Source organism: Acipenser ruthenus, chromosome 3, assembly GCF_902713425.1.
Source record: "Acipenser ruthenus chromosome 3, fAciRut3.2 maternal haplotype, whole genome shotgun sequence".
Lineage (NCBI taxonomy): Eukaryota > Metazoa > Chordata > Actinopteri > Acipenseriformes > Acipenseridae > Acipenser > Acipenser ruthenus.
The window spans coordinates 5,255,744-5,274,071 of NC_081191.1; the positions used below are offsets into that span (position 1 = coordinate 5,255,744).

At 35.1% G+C, this 18,328-nt stretch overlaps 1 protein-coding gene across 1 annotated transcript in view; it reads left to right on the forward strand.

The window, feature by feature from the left end:
* The window catches only part of LOC117394477 (TBC1 domain family member 5-like), a 169,162-nt gene that overhangs the window by 84,691 nt on the left and 66,143 nt on the right, over positions 1-18,328 (forward strand). Inside the window, exons 3-4 of the mRNA XM_059010796.1 lie at positions 7,460-7,526; positions 11,456-11,564. Coding sequence (XP_058866779.1) covers positions 7,460-7,526; positions 11,456-11,564 — 176 coding nt within the window. The remainder of the gene's footprint in view (positions 1-7,459; positions 7,527-11,455; positions 11,565-18,328) is intronic.

Genomic DNA, 18,328 nt, shown 5'->3' on the forward strand with positions numbered 1-18,328 from the left:
CAACAATTATGAGTCATAAACATGCCTTGCAGGCATAAAGCAGCAGGGAATTAGCATGTGGGGCTGATAAATATGCATGTAAATAAGTTCCCCAAGGAATAACATGGGTTTGATTGATAGGTTTAGAATTGAAGCATGTGTAAATTCCTTTTATATTTCATTCTGTTGCAGCAGTGTTGAGATATATTTCACTTGTTAAAAAGTTGTATCAACTTTATAATTCGTAATGCCACATCTGTTTCGTCTCTTTATGTCGCTTGTAAAACTGCTTTACAGTGTTAGAAACAGCTGGCCTCTCAGTACAATAACCCATACAGATCTTTTTTTTTTACATTTTTTCTAGAGAGTATACTTTTGATTTATAGACTCTATTAGAATGTAAGTTTCTTTTTTTTCAGAACCAAATGTTGTGCTCTAAATATTCATAAGTTGTAGATTTGCACATAATGTAAGTTTGCACACATTTCATTTAATTTATTTGGGGAAAATACAGTATTAATATGCTGGCCTAAATTCCTGATTCCTGGGCCAAGATTAAATCATGTCAGGCCTGGCATTGTTGTAATTACAGGTGAAATGTGTTCCAATGTGTTTGTGCAAACAAAAACATTAAACCTACTCTTACTGTGAAGTTTTCTTAATTTAAATGAATAGTCTGTAAGTGCAGTTCATTTCAACAGTGGTCTAGAATTTCTTGTACATAATATTGTTCTATTTTATTTTAATCCCAAGGCTGAACAAAGAGCTAATACCAGTAAATAGTGGCATCTACTATATGTTTTTAAAAATCCAGAAAATAACTGTAATATCTGTAAGGTCTTTAGAGGTCCAAAAAAATATAATCTCCAAAAAGGCCTCGGTTTAGCTGGTAAATTTCTAAATTCTTAGTTGAAACACATTACTGTTCTGCAGTCTGTCTGTGGCGCATTTCAAGTAATTGAGGGCATTGTTCTAAATTTCATGCTGCTTGGAGGATATTCTTTTTTGTTATTATTTTGATTAATTGATTGTATGTTTGTGATGTCACCGGTATATGTCTCTTAGCCTCTGTCTCTTAACCTCTACATCATTGCTAATGAAAGACGTTTTTTATGCATTGTTTTTAGGTAAGGAATGTATGATGGATTGAAAATGTAAGTCTAATTGACAATAAATAAAATAGCATTTTAAAATAAAGCAATCAATTACAGTACCCCCCTCCCACCACACACCTCACCTCTCCCCATACATAGGAAATGCTACATCTCTGGAATTACCATCTTGTTAGAATTAGCCCTTGTCTTTGACTTTTTTTTAAATGAAATTTACAAACAATAGTTTGAAAAAATAATTTAAATGCTGGTGTTTTATTCTGAAGATGTTGATATCCAACGGTAGTCCAAATAAATCTGGTTTCTTCACACATTTGAAATGATATGTTTGGGCAAAGTTTCTTCTATTCATTATATTTCCATTGTTCCAGTGCAGTATTCATGCACTTGTATATTTCCATTGTTTTGTGCTGTATCCGTGTCCCTGTATTTTGCAGTATGGTTTGAAACACTTTTAAAATTACACAAGATCCTCCAAGGCACAATAAAAAAAGGTTATGGAACAGAACACCTTTTTGATATATATTTAAATACACACCTTTGAATCACTGTTAAAAATTACACATTTGAGCTTTTGGAAACAACTTGTTACAATCTGTTGTTAACTGATTATGTTTCTAAGGTTTTTTCTCCTGAGCTTATTTTAGTGTCTTTAAATAGAGTTTCTGTAAAACTTGTAAATAATATGTTGACATGTTAAAGGAAATGAGGAAATACCAATGTGAAATTAACTCTTTCATGATTAAATCCCTTTATTAGATTCAAAGCTTCACCTTTCACAAGAGGGCATCATGTGTGTGGTATCTCGTTAGTGTTTAAACTAACCCTCATATAGTGTCATATTCACCAACTCATTATTTCAGTAGGTAATTATAAAAAAGGGAGTGTGTGTGGGGGGTGGGGGGGGGGGGGGGGGGGGTGTCTGTGTACAAGTCATTTATGTCATAAAAATGTATGAGATATGAAAGCTGTGTAATTACTGTTTGGTTTACTAGAGCCAGAGTCCTGGTCTGCACTGGCACCGCAAATTGCTCTACGTGTTAACTAAATTGGATAAATTATATAATCTGACACTTTAATTGCATGGTTTTATTCTAGTTTGCAATGTGTTTATATATATATATATATATATATATATATATATATATATATATATATATATATATATATATATATATATATATATATATAATTAAAAATGTGTTTATATATATATATATATATATATATATATATATATATATATATATATATATATATATATATATAATTAAAAACAGTGCTGGGACAAGTATTCAATCAAACATTGCTACATATTCAGAGGCAAAAATTACTATTTAATTTGTTAGACTACACTACTCTATAACACAGAATAGAGTCGCGGTTAGGGTGCGGGCCAAAATATTTAATTTTCGGGTCAGACTTGGGTCTGAATTTGAATCGCCAAAAATGTTTTCTGTCCTTTCAGCGTACTCGTCTGTAACCCTTTACCAAATAACGTATAGAAGGTAAATGTACCGGTATTTCCTGCACTAAAGCAGGAGGCAATTAGGGAGGAGTCAGCTGACTAAGCAGTGTTCTCGGTTTGTATTGCCGCTTGTTTGATCCTGTTATCACGTCTGCTTGGTGATATTAAAAATGTCTGTGGACAAGGTGAGGTGGATATTATCCATGTAGTGGATAATAGTTTGAGCGGAAGTGTGCAATTGTTTAGGAATCATAGCGAATGAAAATGATTAACATGTGACTGGATTCGTTGCTTGAAAACCTGTCATCATGTTTTTGTGTACAACAGCCACAAAACTGGTACATCATCTCTGTGAAAGCACAGGTGTAGCTCCCTTGCAACTTGTAACACGAAAGGAATAGACAGGTATTATATTGTAAAGTAAGTAGAGATAGTTAATATGTTACAATGTTAAAATATATCCAGACCACTATAGAAAGCTACCACGCAGTATAGCCTATTGTATAAATTCAGTCTGTGGAGAATGGTCGAGATGTGTGTGAATGTGAGGGAGTCAGTCAACAGAGGCAGTAGGTAAAGGACAAACACTAGTGGGTTTGGGTCAGGTCTTATTAAAGCGGGCCGGGTTGGGTCGCGGGTAAGAAGACAGTGCTGCAGCGGGTTGCGGGTTCTGGTCGGGTCCTGTATTAGCAAGTCCGGGTCGGAAACAGTTCGTAAAAATCGGACCCGCGCTTAACATCACCATAGTACTCAGGGGTGAAATTCTCGACAAAAAAGTGCAGGTATTATTATTATTATTATTATTTATTTCTTAGCTGACGCCCTTATCCAGGGCGACTTACAATTGTTACAAGATATCACATTATTTTTACATACAATTACCCATTTATACAGTTGGGTTTTTTTACTGGAGCAATCTAGGTAAAGTACCTTGCTCAAGGGTACAGCAGCAGTGTCCCAACTGGGGATTGAACCCACGACCCTCCGGTCAAGAGTCCAGAGCCCTAACCACTACTCCACACTACTGGTACTCATGTGTAGCCGGGTATAAACATTTAAAAAATGTAGACGATCTGAGTGACAATGAATAAATCCTTTTAAAATGTGTGTGTGTGTGTCTTCGAGTCACAAAAAGTGGGACTCGTCGAATCAAGTTACGGGTCGTAAGACAAGTCAAGTCTTTTGACATGCCAAGCTCGAGTCGAGTCACAGAGTTTGGTCGAGTTGAGTCGAGTCACAGAGTTTGCTCGAGTTGAGTCGAGTCACCTATCTGACTCGAGTCAATTCGAGTCATTAGTTCTGACAGTTTGAGACAGTTTGAATCAGATTCATTTTACAGGAGATTAGCAGTCTACAAGTAAAAATGAAATACAATTTCAATTAAAAATACAAAAATGAGATGCACAATAATGTGGTTATACTTGCCCCACTGATGTTCACCATTAAAGGTCCACGGTTTCTGCCTTGTGGTTTGTTTCTCCATTTCAGTGAATTCATGATTCCTTGGCCTATTTATAAGCAGATTTTGTTATTGACCATACAGAGGCCCTTTTACCTATGCTCAATTGGGTTTGGATAATTTTTTTTCAGATACCTTAGCGTTTTAAAACCATTGCATACTCGCACATATATGCTCCAGTTCAAAATCAATAAACTCAACCTAATTTGCTTAATATTACAGAACGAAATGTATTTTGAAAGGCTAAGAGTTTAGCATAATAATGCATGTTACAAAATAAGCAATTTTCGTTATTTTCAGATAAAAAAGGGGTGTTCACTAATACTAATAAAAAAACAAAAAAACAAAGATATTTCACACAGAACACATCTCACCATGAACCCAGTCATTTGTCTAAATAAAATCATCAATGTAGTTAAAATGCGCAAACGTACAGTAATACTAAGAGGTCAATTGTATTTTGAATAACCCTACTAAAGTAGCTGCTGTTTCAAACACATGCAATATACCCCAGCAGCGCAAACGAACAATTTTTTTTTTACCAGTGTAATAATTGATCTATTCACTCACTATGACAAAATCCACAGACCACTTCTTAAAAATACATTGAAAACAATACAGTTCCGTCCTCAACTTCCTTTCGTCTGGCAATGTTGATTGTGCCTATTCCCAAAATCATGCTGCTGTGGTCTGGTCTGCCCATTCTCATTCTTATGAATTTTTTTTTTAAAAAAGGAAAATGTTTTTAACCTAACTAACTCTAAAAAATCTATCCAGCATGCAAATCCTGATGTATTAAATTAATCAAAAACGTCTATAGCTGATTAACTCAATTCATGGATTCTGGAAAACAAAGATGACTGTGCAGCAGCTTCACTGATCATCTGTACCGTGTGCCATGCCAGTGGTTGTGGAAGGCTACGGGAATGTAGAATAATAATTATTAAAGCTCCAGGGGGTTGTTTGTGTGTTCATTTCTTGTACAGTGCATAATTACGTTAAATTTCATGTTCAATACATTATTTTTCTTTTTTTTCTTTTTTTTTTACCTCTATATGTTTGTACATGAGTTTGGATTCAAAAATCATTCGGATGTTAAAAACAACAATTTTAGCAAAATATGGCTTTTTAGCCAGTTCTTTTTTATTTTCTAAAACAATGATTTTAAACATACTTTTGATTAATATACATTAAACCAGACAACAAACACTAAACCCCTATTTTTTCTACCGCATTTAAGTTTTAAGCTTACTTAAATAAATATCTATTGATTGACCCATCAAATAAGTGATTTATTATTGATACTTGGTAAGAAATAATAAAAAAGACCAAAACCGATTTCAGTTATTTTAGACACAGTTTATTTTAGTGTGGCATTTCTCAGTGCTAGCAGGATGCAGACTACTTATTTCTCTCCCTGTCTACTCCTTAGTTCTTATGAACTCGACGAGTGCAGGTACTCTTGATTTACCTGCCTTGCTGCTGACGCTCTTCTCTCTGTTTCTGTGTTGTCACGTGTTCCTCTCACTCATAGAGGCAGGGCTTGTACGCATCAGAAGGGCGGCTGCGGTTATTGAAAACGAAACTGGTCATGTAATTTATTTTATCATAAAGACTACGACTCGAGTCGAGTCTTTTCTTGCAGGGACTTGAGTCGAGTCATTTGATGACAATGACTCTAGTCACCGAAAATTGCGACTTGAGTCTGACTCGAGTTGTCATTACGACTTTGATTTCGGTACACTATACATTTATGAATTCAAAATAAGCCTTAAAATAGCTGATATAATTAAACAAAGAAGCTGAAATACCTCTGCATGTATCACTCATGTGCTGTAATATAACAATCAAGTTAAACCTTAACAAAAAAAAGTATTAAGAAATATTACACCATGCAGTAACTGCTGTAGAGAGGGAGTTTTGTTTCAAGATATCCTAAAAAGGGATGATGTTGTATAAAAATAGTGTATATAAAAAAAAAAAACACCTGTGCTATGAAAAAATTATACAAAAAGGTCTAAGTCAAACAATGCACACTAGGGGCTAAAATGCCCCTCATTTTTATGGAACAGGCACTACTCTTAAAAAAATGATCTACTGACTTGGCCATTTTAATCTCCATAGTATTCTCTGAAATCATCCCCATACTTTCCAGACCCTGGGTACTCACCTACAACAGGACCTGGCAAGTTATTTTATTTTTTTATTTTTTATTCTATTCCAGAAATAGACATCACATTTTGTTTTGTTTTCTAAATGTTGTTTACTTATACTTTTATTTTGTAGATGTACACACAAGTGAAAACTAAACAAATTTAACATAAATAAACTTAAAAAAAAATGTAGACAATTAGGCATTGTACAAAGAAAAAACACCTCACCGTTTTGGTTTTCATTTATTACAGTCCTCATAACAGAAAATACTAGGATCACAACAAAACAAAACTGTGATCACTATACTTAGCATGTACCTTGCAAGTTGGGCCAGTGTTTGGAAAGCGTGAAGCACACCTGCATCTGTATCCTGATTCTGAATCACTTTCCACACCTGAGTGACAGGCAGGAGATCGAGATGGAGGTTGTACCTGATACGACCCTCAGGTGCACATGTTTACTGTCCCACACATCACTTTGTTGATCCTTTGTTAATCCCTACTTCCCACACATCACTTGCCATTTTAGAAACTTTCGCGCAAATTCTGGCAATGTGGTAAATCACTGCAAGGCAAAACACGTTATGATAATTATTTCTAACATTTATCAACTATGTAATTTATGGCAGACACTGACGTGGATTTTTGTCTTGAAATTTATGTGCAGCAATGTTTGTTCAAATATTCAGATAGTTTCTCTGCACTAAAGAAAATAATAAGTACTCCATGTCACTGTGATCAATCAATGAGCGCTAGCACAAAACAAAATGGGTGGAGATTTGTGACGCATGCCAAAATTAAATCTGATCAGAATAAAAGCTTGGCCAATCAGCATGCAGTGATTATATTGACGTTAATGCTGGCCAATAGCAGCTAACAGAAGCAGAATGAGGAATCAGAATGCAAGCAGCATGGACCGTGCAGAATGAAAGCTGTATAGCGGTGCCGATTAAGATAAAGTGCAATTAAGAGAGGCTACTGGGGGCTGCTTTGGCTGCATTTGAGAACATTTGTGCTAGTGGACTGTGCAAGAGTGGATGTAATGCATGCGCGTTGGATGAAAAGCAAATAAAATTAGTCCCGATACAGAGTACCAGCAAAATTTCACCCCATTGTACTCTATTGTTCTGTACTGAAGATTATGAAATGTGTCAGTACTAAAATTGAACCACATACTGTCATTTGCAAAAACTTTACAAAATAAAGCAATTTTAATGCCATACTGTGTTATTTTAAAATGAAATCTCTGCTTTACATGTTTTAATCTTTTCATAAATATGAATTGCAGGGGGATCAGTCAAGAACAGAGGAACAATAACCCCTTCTGAGTCTGAAGGTACATTCATCTCCTACAGGTAAGTCAGAAAGAGACTTCAGTGAACTGTTTATTGTTTAGCATGTGTGTAAGCATTGCCGTAAGCAGCTTGTTTTTATTCCTTCTCTCTGCTACTGTATTTTGTGACTCAGATGCAATTGTTTTGTTAATAAGTAGAAAGATTATCAGCAAGACTAATTGAAAATGTTGGAAACACCTGGTTTAATGAAGGTGTAGACACTCAGATATAAGGGGAAAACAGATTCACAAACAACATTGAAAAAAAAAAGCCTTCCTTTTTGTTCTCAAAAAATAAAACATACATATATATATATATATATATATATATATATATATATATATATATATATATATATATATATATATATATATATATATATATATATAATGAAGTAATATGTCCTTTTTTCCAATTGACTATTATGGTCATTATACAACCATTTACATTTGGTTTGTAAAAAAAATTGAAATAGAATGTATATTAAATAAACAAATTAGGACAAACAGCAACAGTTTTAATCAGGGACAATGTGTGTCCCCAATTATGTAAATGTATACTGTTGTATTACTGTGATTTCAGAATACAGTCAAGCCCTTCCAACATTACTTCTGATAATGTCACCTTCTGCCTATCATAACCACATTGAAATGTCTCGGACAAGAAGACAATAGGAGTCAGTAGGGAACAAGCTGAGAATATCACTTTCGTTATTATCACACTTGGGTTACTGTCACACACACACACACACACACACACACACACACATTTAACAGTCATACTGATTTTAACCCAATTAATATCACGTTGGAAAACAAAAGCATTATATTAGAAGCTTTAAATGCAAGTTGCTGTACAGTAATGCTTATTGCGCAAGATGTTTGGTGGACTCCTGATAAAGTCAGCTGTAGTTATTGTCAGCATTATTAAACAGTCCATTTGAAGTGCTATTAAGAGAGTTTGAAAGCGAAACTGAAATGTGTCACAAATGGACTAAAAGTCCTTAAAGGCTCATGTTTAGGTCTTGAAGTTCTGTCTTGAGTGCAAGTTAAATGTTTTTGCATGTTCTTAACAGTATTGTAAATCAGGGAAGTTAACAGATTTCTTACTTTCAGCACACTATAATAACTTGTAAAAGGTGGGTTTTTTTTCTGTCAACACCTACCTTTACAGCTTTCCCTTGCTTAATTGAAGCTCAAAAATCTATCAAGCTTCCTTGTGTTTTAAATAGTGTTATACTGAACACAGTTTTAACCTGTTTGTTTTCTTTTACATTTATGTTTAGTTTCTGTGTTCCAAAAGAGCTGTCTTGCATTAAGTTAAGATGACATTGATGGTGATTATCGTTGTTCTTGATTGAAAACACGGAAGGAGGGTAAATATTAGGCTACATGTGGAACAAATTCAGCATTTTCCAAAGAGCTTTGTTTTATTGATCAAAATTAATGACAAGTCAGATTTCCCTGCATTTCCAGTTGTATTGAGAACGGACTGTATCTGCCCTTTTCCCCTCTTCATTTTCTACTTGAGAACATTTTTCTGTCCTTTAAAATAATAGACATGAATAAATATCAACAATATTGATTTGGTCTTGTTAAATATCGCTATTATGATCTGGTTTTATACAGTATGCTTTTCAATCAGTTACAGCTACAGTATTAGCATTGTGTTTGGTAAGTGTAAAACACACATGTCATGGTTTAATTATATGTTTGGCAGGTGCATATCTGTATTTGTACACACTGCTTTACTGGTGAGGGAACACACACACACACACAAAATACAAGGTGCCTTTCCATTACCTAAGTATGACATCAACTCCCCTACAAATAACCCTGTGTTACAGGTGTTGCCCGACTGTAATGAAAACAATGAACTCTGTGGTTAAATGCTCTCTGCTGAAGTGCATGACAGTGCCATGTGTGTGAGTGTAATACTAAACCTCAAACATTATTGTAAACCACATTAATAATAATAATAACATTGAAATGTGCACTCAAAGGGTAGAAAAGATAAAGAAATGAACTACACCTGTGGTACAAAAAAAAAAGGAGAGCATAATGAGCTCATGATTTCTTTGCAAGCCAGGTTAAAGGAGGTCATTTAGAAGCATGTAAACAGGAACAACAAAGGTTTAGAAACATATGAAATGAAGTATAAACTGGATGTAACAAAACATATTTGTGGTCATGTGAATTAAGTGAAATTTGTAACATCATGGTCATTGTAAAGGAACAGAATTTACACAGACAGAGACTCTGGGTGGGTTGTCTCTAAGGACTCCAAATTGTTTGGTGGCAGATGTGAAATTTCAGTTGTGGGGTCTGGCAAAAAGTTGAGAGAGCGCCTGTATGCCTGTAAAATACCTTGAACTAGAATATACAAGACAACAGTATATTGATGTTTGAATTCACAAAGTAGTCCCTTGCCCAGGTCATTAGATGGCATCCTATTTCTCCTGTGTGTAATATATATTAATATTGGAGCAGGAGTTTTTTTCCCTTGGCTGTTCAAAATATTTTTATATTTTTATATTTGTCCCCATTGGTTTTTCAGAGGCATATACTTATGTCAAAATTAGCTTGTTTGTTACCCCCCCCCCCCCCCCCCCCCCAAGACACTAAAAATTGCTTTTGAGATTAAGGAATGTCCTTTGGGATTAGGGGGCATTGTAGTAAGATATCTATTGCAACATCTGTGCACTTTAAATTGCCACTGAAATGGTTAAATCCACATTTAAAATTGTATTAATGATCAGATAAGTAAAACCATTATTGGTGATTCTGGTTAAGATATATCTAATAATGATACAAAAAAACTTTTTAAAATAAAACATTTTATTTTATTTATTTATGTATTTTATTTATCGTTTTTTTCAAATGGTTTGGGACAATTAATTTCCTATTGTTTTCCCAGCAGAGTAGATTAACGTGCCCATTAATGAGGCACAGGTGTCAGGCCTCCAGTGAGCGTATGACTGGGAGACACATCTCACTTGTTTATCTAGTCCGCTGTTATTGTTGTAGTCTATTGAGACCTGATGTTACTAAATCATGCTAAGGCAGACTGAAGCTTTTACCCTTTTACATGTAGTTGTTTTAGAATGTTCTTATTTATGGGATAGAAACAACAATGAGGAATCCTTATTGTAGTAGTGAATATATTGTTTTGGCAACCAATTTCCTATATATCAGGTTATAATAAACAATTATGTATTAAGAACACTTTATTAGGTGGACTGTCCAGAAAAGCCTTCAAATACAACTGAAAACATGCAGCTGCTAGTAATGTAATATATATGAGGGGTGTGAGGCTCCAAACAGGGCAATGGGGTGATTATTCAATCAATGAGTGTTTAATTGAGGCTTGCTAAATAAAAGCCAATGCAGTCAATAATCGATGAATTGATTAAATGTTCCATTTGTAAGCAGTACTCTTCCCTTAGAGCCATATCTTAGCTGTACTTCAGTGTGGACATGAAAGATCCCATGGGGCTCTTTAAATAATTCTTAGTTGTAAGCCTCACGGTCAACAGCCACGGTAATGGCCGATAATCACGATTTTATCACAATTAGAAACTGGTAACAGTGGTTGTATTAGTATGATAAAAATGTTAAATCTCTAATTTAAAGATGTTGACGTCAGGCAGTCTTTTAAAGCTGAAAACAAAAAACAAAATCTATAACTTTCATTAAAAATTCTTTTAACAATTTACTATTATTGAGACTAAGTGCTAGACAGAAAATACATGCTTAAAGAATGCAAGTATCATTTTGAGGATACCTTACCAACTGATTTCTGTGGGAACTACAGCATGAATTTGGAATTAAAATATGAAATGGGTAAGATTTATTACAGGCGCCGCCTTGCACGTAGACAGTGCCACCAATTCTGAAGAAGATTTGAAACCGTTCTTTGTCAGAATTTGTCTTTTGTTCTCGTTTTTCTAGAAAAGAATGGGAAGAATTATTTTTAAACAGTAATTACCTGGCTAGAATCCGACAGAAGGGGATTAATGGCCAGCTGAGGAGCAGCAGGTACCGCAGTGTTTGCTGGAAGGTAAGAAGGACAGTAAAAGGAAAATGTTTTACTGTGTTGTGAGATGTGTGTGTAGTTATAGAAACTACACTTCCATGACGTGATTCTTTTTTGTATTGCTTGTCAGCACAGCCAAACATGACTTGTTTACGTAAATATATTGCAGGCTGTCTTTGTAATGTGGTTGCAGTTTAACTTTGCTTTATTTTTATTTATTTATTTATTTTTTTAAATGAATGAATGTAATTAGAAAACATAAAGGTTGAAGCCAATCGGGGACAGAAAATTGTGAGTTTGAGATGTACTGTTATTTTAAAAAAGCATGTTTTTACATCTTTTAAATGTTTTCCCATCCACTTGCTTATTCTGAAATAAACATAAATTGCAAAACAAAAAATATTGTGATAAAATAGCATGTACCTAACCTATTGGGGGAGGAATAAATACTCATACCTAATAAGAAGAAGAAAGGAGGCCTATCTCAACAGCCCAGGTGCCTCTAGAGTTCATCCTAATATATGAACCTCACTTATATTAACTGTATACGTTTCCTACAGTATATGGGTAGGAGCTTTGCCTTTTACCAGATTTAAGCCCACATTTGATATCTAATGGGAGGTACACTATGTGGTGCACATGTTCTCAAGTGTATCAGATTAATTACTGGATTTTAGGTAGTGGGGTCAAACTGCCTCTCATGCCTGGGGAAAGAAACAGGCAGTGAAGCAAGCAAAGAAAGCTATGCCCCTTGCATGGTTGTGGAACAGGCCTCCACTGACTTGCATCCTGGTCGGCATGCCCTTGAACAATACCTTGGAACCTGTGTATTCTCTGCGATTGCCAGCTGGTCTGTGGAGGATATTCAATATTTGAGAAAGATCATTTTAATTACTTGATGATTTATGCACCATCTGTGAGGGAGTATGATTTCTCACTTTGCAATAACTATATTTTAAATGAATGCAATTTCAAGTTAAAAAAAATTCAGATTAAACTTAAATCTTTTGAAGCTTGTGTATTTTCGCACATCTGGTTGATTAGGTTTTTGTTGTTGTTTTTGTTAATTTGTGCCTGAATGATAACGAACAGCAGTGCATTATGAAATACATTTAAGGTGTTGCCTACTTTGAGACCAGAAAGTCCTTCATTTTCCATTATCATCTCTCGCATTCTTTCGAGATAAATTACTATGCACTCTGGAGGTCCACCTTGTGAAGATCTGTCTGTGACTGGGACAGTAGTTTGCTCATGTTTGTTGCTCTACTCAAACTGAATTAGCCATCTAAGGTACTGTGTGTAGTCTAGGAGCCAGTTTCAAACAGAGCCTTACTTTTTTAGTTGGATGCACCCCAATTACAGAAAAGGTTTAGCAGTTGTATCTGAAACTATGATGGGTGACAATATCATTTTTAGCTTGGGTGTCGCTCTGTATTCAGTCACCAATTATTATTTTTTTTTTTCAGCAGAGAAACTTTTAAATTCTTGTAAATCCGCTTCTGCGGCTGTTTCTTAAACAGCTCATAAAATAATTTGTTATGCTGTCTTTGTATTTTTACTTTTTATGATACTCCCCTTGGAAAGTCTAACAGTACCTTTTCATGTTGACATTTGACCTGATATGGCTTCAATATTGGGGACATGTGACTTTGTTGTTTCCGGATAAATCGCCACGCTTTGAGATATTGGCTTTGTATTCGGTACATATTTTATTCAATTTTTCCAAAAAAAAACAGTTGTAGGTATCGCACAAGAGTTTTTGCTTATAAGTTTGTAAAACAGCAAGAGAGACAGACAGTCAGACGAACTTTTGTTTATTTTTGGCCCACTTCAGTTAACTGTGAGCTGGGAAAAGTATTTCTAAAATATATAAATGTGTGCAATTGACAGTCAAACTTTGGAGCCATTTCAATTTAGACTTGTTTAACATCATTCTTGTCTTGCATTCATTACATTAACACCACAAGTATGGTGTCACCGCCTCGTATATGTCCGACCTTCTGAACACACCCACTCTCTTCGGTCCTGCTGCTAAGGGTTACTGGTTGGATATAGGTGGTTCATTCCTTTCATTTATTAGATGTAATGGGTGGTGTCTATCACACCTCTTAACATTTGCTTCAGAGGTTTCCCCTGATGGTTTATAGCTGCTTCTGACTGCATACAGACTGCTTAGCAGTTGTCTTTCAGGAGGTTTGCCACAAAGGATGTAAGTAGTCCCAGCTGCAGTCACACTGCGGCACATGTAGTATTTTCATGCCCCTTACAAACACACACGTCTTTAATTCTGCCCTTACTGTAAGCTATTAGATTGTCACTCTGGCTTGAATGCACCACCTGATTTATTATGAGAAGAAGCAAATTCATCCAAAAAAAAAAACATTTGGGGAGTGTTCCTAATGAAGTGGCTTTGGTCTGTAGGTGAAAGACAATGTCAGAAAAATTGACACCCCAGCTAAAATTCATAATGGTATACCTACCTTTTCTGTAAGGAGGGGTGGACTTATAATATATGCAATCTATTATCTATCTTCCACATGCACAGATTAATCCATTATACTAAACGATTATAACCCGTTAAAAATTACGTGTATTTTATGTCTTAAGATCCTTCATAGTTGATGACGAGTGCAGATCTAAGAAATGTTTGTTTTGCACAGAAGAGTCCCTTATGTGCATCTAAAAGTACATCAATACTTGCCAATATGTGTCAAGTCCAATATATCATTGGAAACATTCATATTTTTTTAATGATTGGGAACCAGGATAATGTGTCAGATTGCTATGTTAGCCTGCTGAATTGTTACATTTCCAGGTAGTGGGCAGTTATGGATGAAAACCCTTGTTTCCTAGATGTTAACCCTCTTATTTAAGTGCAGATATTCTTATAATTCAGCAGCGCTCAGAATATTGCATGTTGAGAGTCTCCACTAGTTAAAAATAGTTTTCCATACTGCATTTCCTGTGCACTAATAGCATCAAAAAGAATGGCTTAGACTGTGACAATGCCACTTTTAGGAACATCACCACTTTCTTGGCAGCAAATCAATAATCAAGACAAAGCACAAAAAGAAAGAAAGAATCAAAGCGCATCTGTTTTGCCAATTTAAAATGTCTTTTTATTTAAAAAGGAAAACGCTGGGGTAGAGCCAAGCTGTAATCTAGTGGGTTTGCACCTGTCAGTCATTATAAGCAGTCAATGCACTTTTCTCCTAACTACAGAACTACTTTTAGGCTCTCTACCTGGTCTTCACTGTATTGCATTTAAAAGACACATGTTAAAAATATGTATACAATAATTTGAACAATTTGACTAAACTAAGGGTTTTTAACCCGCTATTTAGGAATTTATTGAGAGTAAGGATACTTCCTCACTCCAAGTTATTAGCTAAGCGCGAGAACTGCCTGACTCTCTATACAGCAAGGATAGTTTACATGTTTTCAGAGTATTGGCGCAGCAAAAGTAAATCAGCCAAAAGCACCATTTCACTTTTAATTTGTAGATCCAAACACTTAGGTGAAATTTAGTAAAAAATAAGTCAATACCTGTCATACAGTAAGAGAAATAAGTCGCCAAAAAAAAGTAAAAATGTCCTTCTCCTCTTCCTTCTTTTTCTTCCAACGTATTTTTTGTGCAGACCCCAGGCACTTTTATCCACGCATATGTGTATTACAGGACATCCGAGTTTAATGACAATTAACTTGTTTTGTCAACATGAAAATATACTAGGGAATGCACTTATTGTGACGTCCATATCATTTATATTAAATTATTTATTTTAAAAAATATATTTCGTTATATAAATATAAAAAAAAAGATCTGGTATATGTGGGATTTGAAACTATAACCTTCAGTTTGCAAGCATGTTGTGGTACTGTCTGTGCTACACAATTAGTTGAGAAAACAAGCAGTATTTTGAAAGATGAAGTCAGCCAGCTGAGATTCTTGGGACTGATATTGGAGATTTTGGAGATTTTTTTTAGTCATCTTCATCATTCTGAGATTCTGATCTTGATCTCTGAAAAATGTTGCTTTCTTGTCAGGGTAACGCTCATTGTGGTCCCTATTGGCGCAAGGAAGTATGGCTTCCTCTCGATACTGGTTGATGAGAGTAAAACTATTTGTGGTCCCCACTGGACAAAAAGGAGCGTTCATTTCTGAGAATTAGCTAATGCTGAAGGATAGCCTATATATTTTGGTAAAAGTAAAACATAAATAAATAAATATTTAAATAAATGAATACATAAATCAATAGACATTTCTTTCTTTCTTTATCTATTTATTTATTTATTTATTTTTCACTATCAGATATAAACACTGCCATTTAATACTGTATGAAACGAAAATAAATACTCAACAGTTCTTGTTCAGTTGTATATTAGTGAAGATCTTTGTACATAAAGGTCATCTTGCGTTCATATATTTTTACTTTCAAATTAAAAAATACAGTCAACACTTGGATAAATGTTACCCAGATACACATCAGTCGCGTTTTACTGCCCTTGTATTAAGAATAAAATCAATCCCCATTTTATATATATATATATTAGCTCAAACACCATACATTACAAGCAAGCACCATACATTTAAAACAAGATTACCGGTACATTTTATTAATAACATTAAAGAAATGAAAAAAGCGATGTTAACATGCTACATTTATACACACCATAGGGTTACAGAAAGCCAGTGATAATAATAACTATTGTTTTGTATTCGATTGGGAAATCGAAATAACGTTAACGATTTAATAAAGGTAACAACAAGATAACAAAAAATGTGAATCTTGGTGAGCAGAGTACAGCAGCTTGTAACTCCAGTTTGTAACTTTGTTTAAAAAAGCATAGCCTTCAATATAAATTAATATATTTTGGCTGTCGTAGTGTCCATTTTACCCTTCATTTCGCTGGAGCAGACAGAGTCATGTGACATATACCAGCGTGCTGACTGGATAGGATTGCTTGAGTTGTCAGGACGTTGTCAGGGGTGTTACACGGGGCAATCCTCGTGGGATTTGGTCGCAAGCAATGTAGTTGCTACTAGTAAACTGCCTAGAGAGTGGCCGCTAGAGCTGCTGACCAGTGTTGCCAGATTGGGCGGGTTCACGCCCAATTGGGCTTGTATTTTTTGTTTTGTGAGTGAAAAAATGGCTTTGGGCGGGTGCCGTAGCTAATGCCTTTATCCAAGGTGACTTCCTTAACTTACTCCAGCAGCTTATATTGTTTGTTTTGGATTGTCCTTTTACTATAGTGAACAAAGAGCTTTGGACCCAAACAGGGTTGTTATAGCGAGGGTGTACTGTATTTAGTATTTGACTTGTTTGTTTTAATATACAACAGTTGCACATTTTTATATATAATGCGTGCACATTTGTTATTTCATTTTTGTTGTTTTTCACCTCCCATAGTGTTCAACATTTAACAGATGGTGTAAAGAAGTTTGGATCAGAATCCAATGTCATCCCTTACAAAAAAGTAGTATACTGCAAGTATACTTGCCAAAATGGTCTGGTTTTAGTATACTATTGGTACCATTATACTCTCATATTTTGGCACAAGTATACTTGCAGTATACAACTTTTTATATTCTCTTTGTAAATAATGCAACGTAGTCTCAAATATTGGACATTTAATAGATTGTGTCTTACTTCTCTTTTGCATACCTGCATTCTTCCTAGATATGCACCTCCAGATTCTGACAAATACTTTTAGAAAACCAGGTGCAACTTCTGCTCTGGATCAAAAAGCTATAATGCTCTGTGGCTACCTGCCTGTGGATAACTATCAAAAAACTAGTAGAAACTAACTAAAACACAAGTCTCGGAAAAACAAATGGAAGTCTGGAAAAAGTATGGGATTTTGATGTTGAAAAAATGAATGAACCTTGTAACAGAACTGAAATATACAAAGGGGGATCTTAAGCCATTCTCTGTGTCTACTCGGTTTCTTCTCACAAACTCCCCCACTGACAAAGAATGCTTTTAGAAAGAGTCATAAACTGCTGGAGAAGTGTTTTATCTTTTCCTCTCATTGAATGAATCATTTAGGTGCCGACAGTATCTTGCAGAAGGCAAGCCAGACAGTTCTGAGTATGCTTTGACACCTCAGACAGAGAACAGTACCCCTCATGAATACAGCCGACAGGGGGCGATGCCACGGACCAATTGAGAACAATGGGCTGTCTCTGAACGAGAACAACCAATGAGAAACACCCCATGTGGACTCGGGCACAGCCCAAAATAACCAAACTAACCAATCACAGGGTGGAAGTGTAGTGTTTAAGATATATTTGTATTTGTAATAATAAAATACCTTGTTTGAATTCAAGTCATGTGGAACCCACCTAGATCGAAATACTGAATAAAGCAAAAATTAAAGGTGCAACAACTAAACTAAAATAATACAGAAAGGAAGAATTAACTAAACTAAACAGTACAGAAAAGAAAATATAAACAACAGTACCCCCTTCCCGCTTGTTTATTAGCGATCCAACGCAATCTATGGGAGATTCCCTTAACCCTTTGCGGTCCATTTATTCAGTGCCTGTCAGGTGCGTCAGGTCCAATTTATTTTCACACACGCTGTTTAAAAGTAATTTTGTTCAAAGTAAAACAGTTTTAAAAGGCACTGCATATCAACAGGATACTCAGTACTGCATCTCCAGCCCTGCCCCACCCCTTGTTGGCTGTATTTATCACATACCTCTTCGTAGTCGTACATATATATAAACACATCTTGAAACTGAATGCTATGAAAATAGTCTAATTTATAACTTTGCATTCAAATGT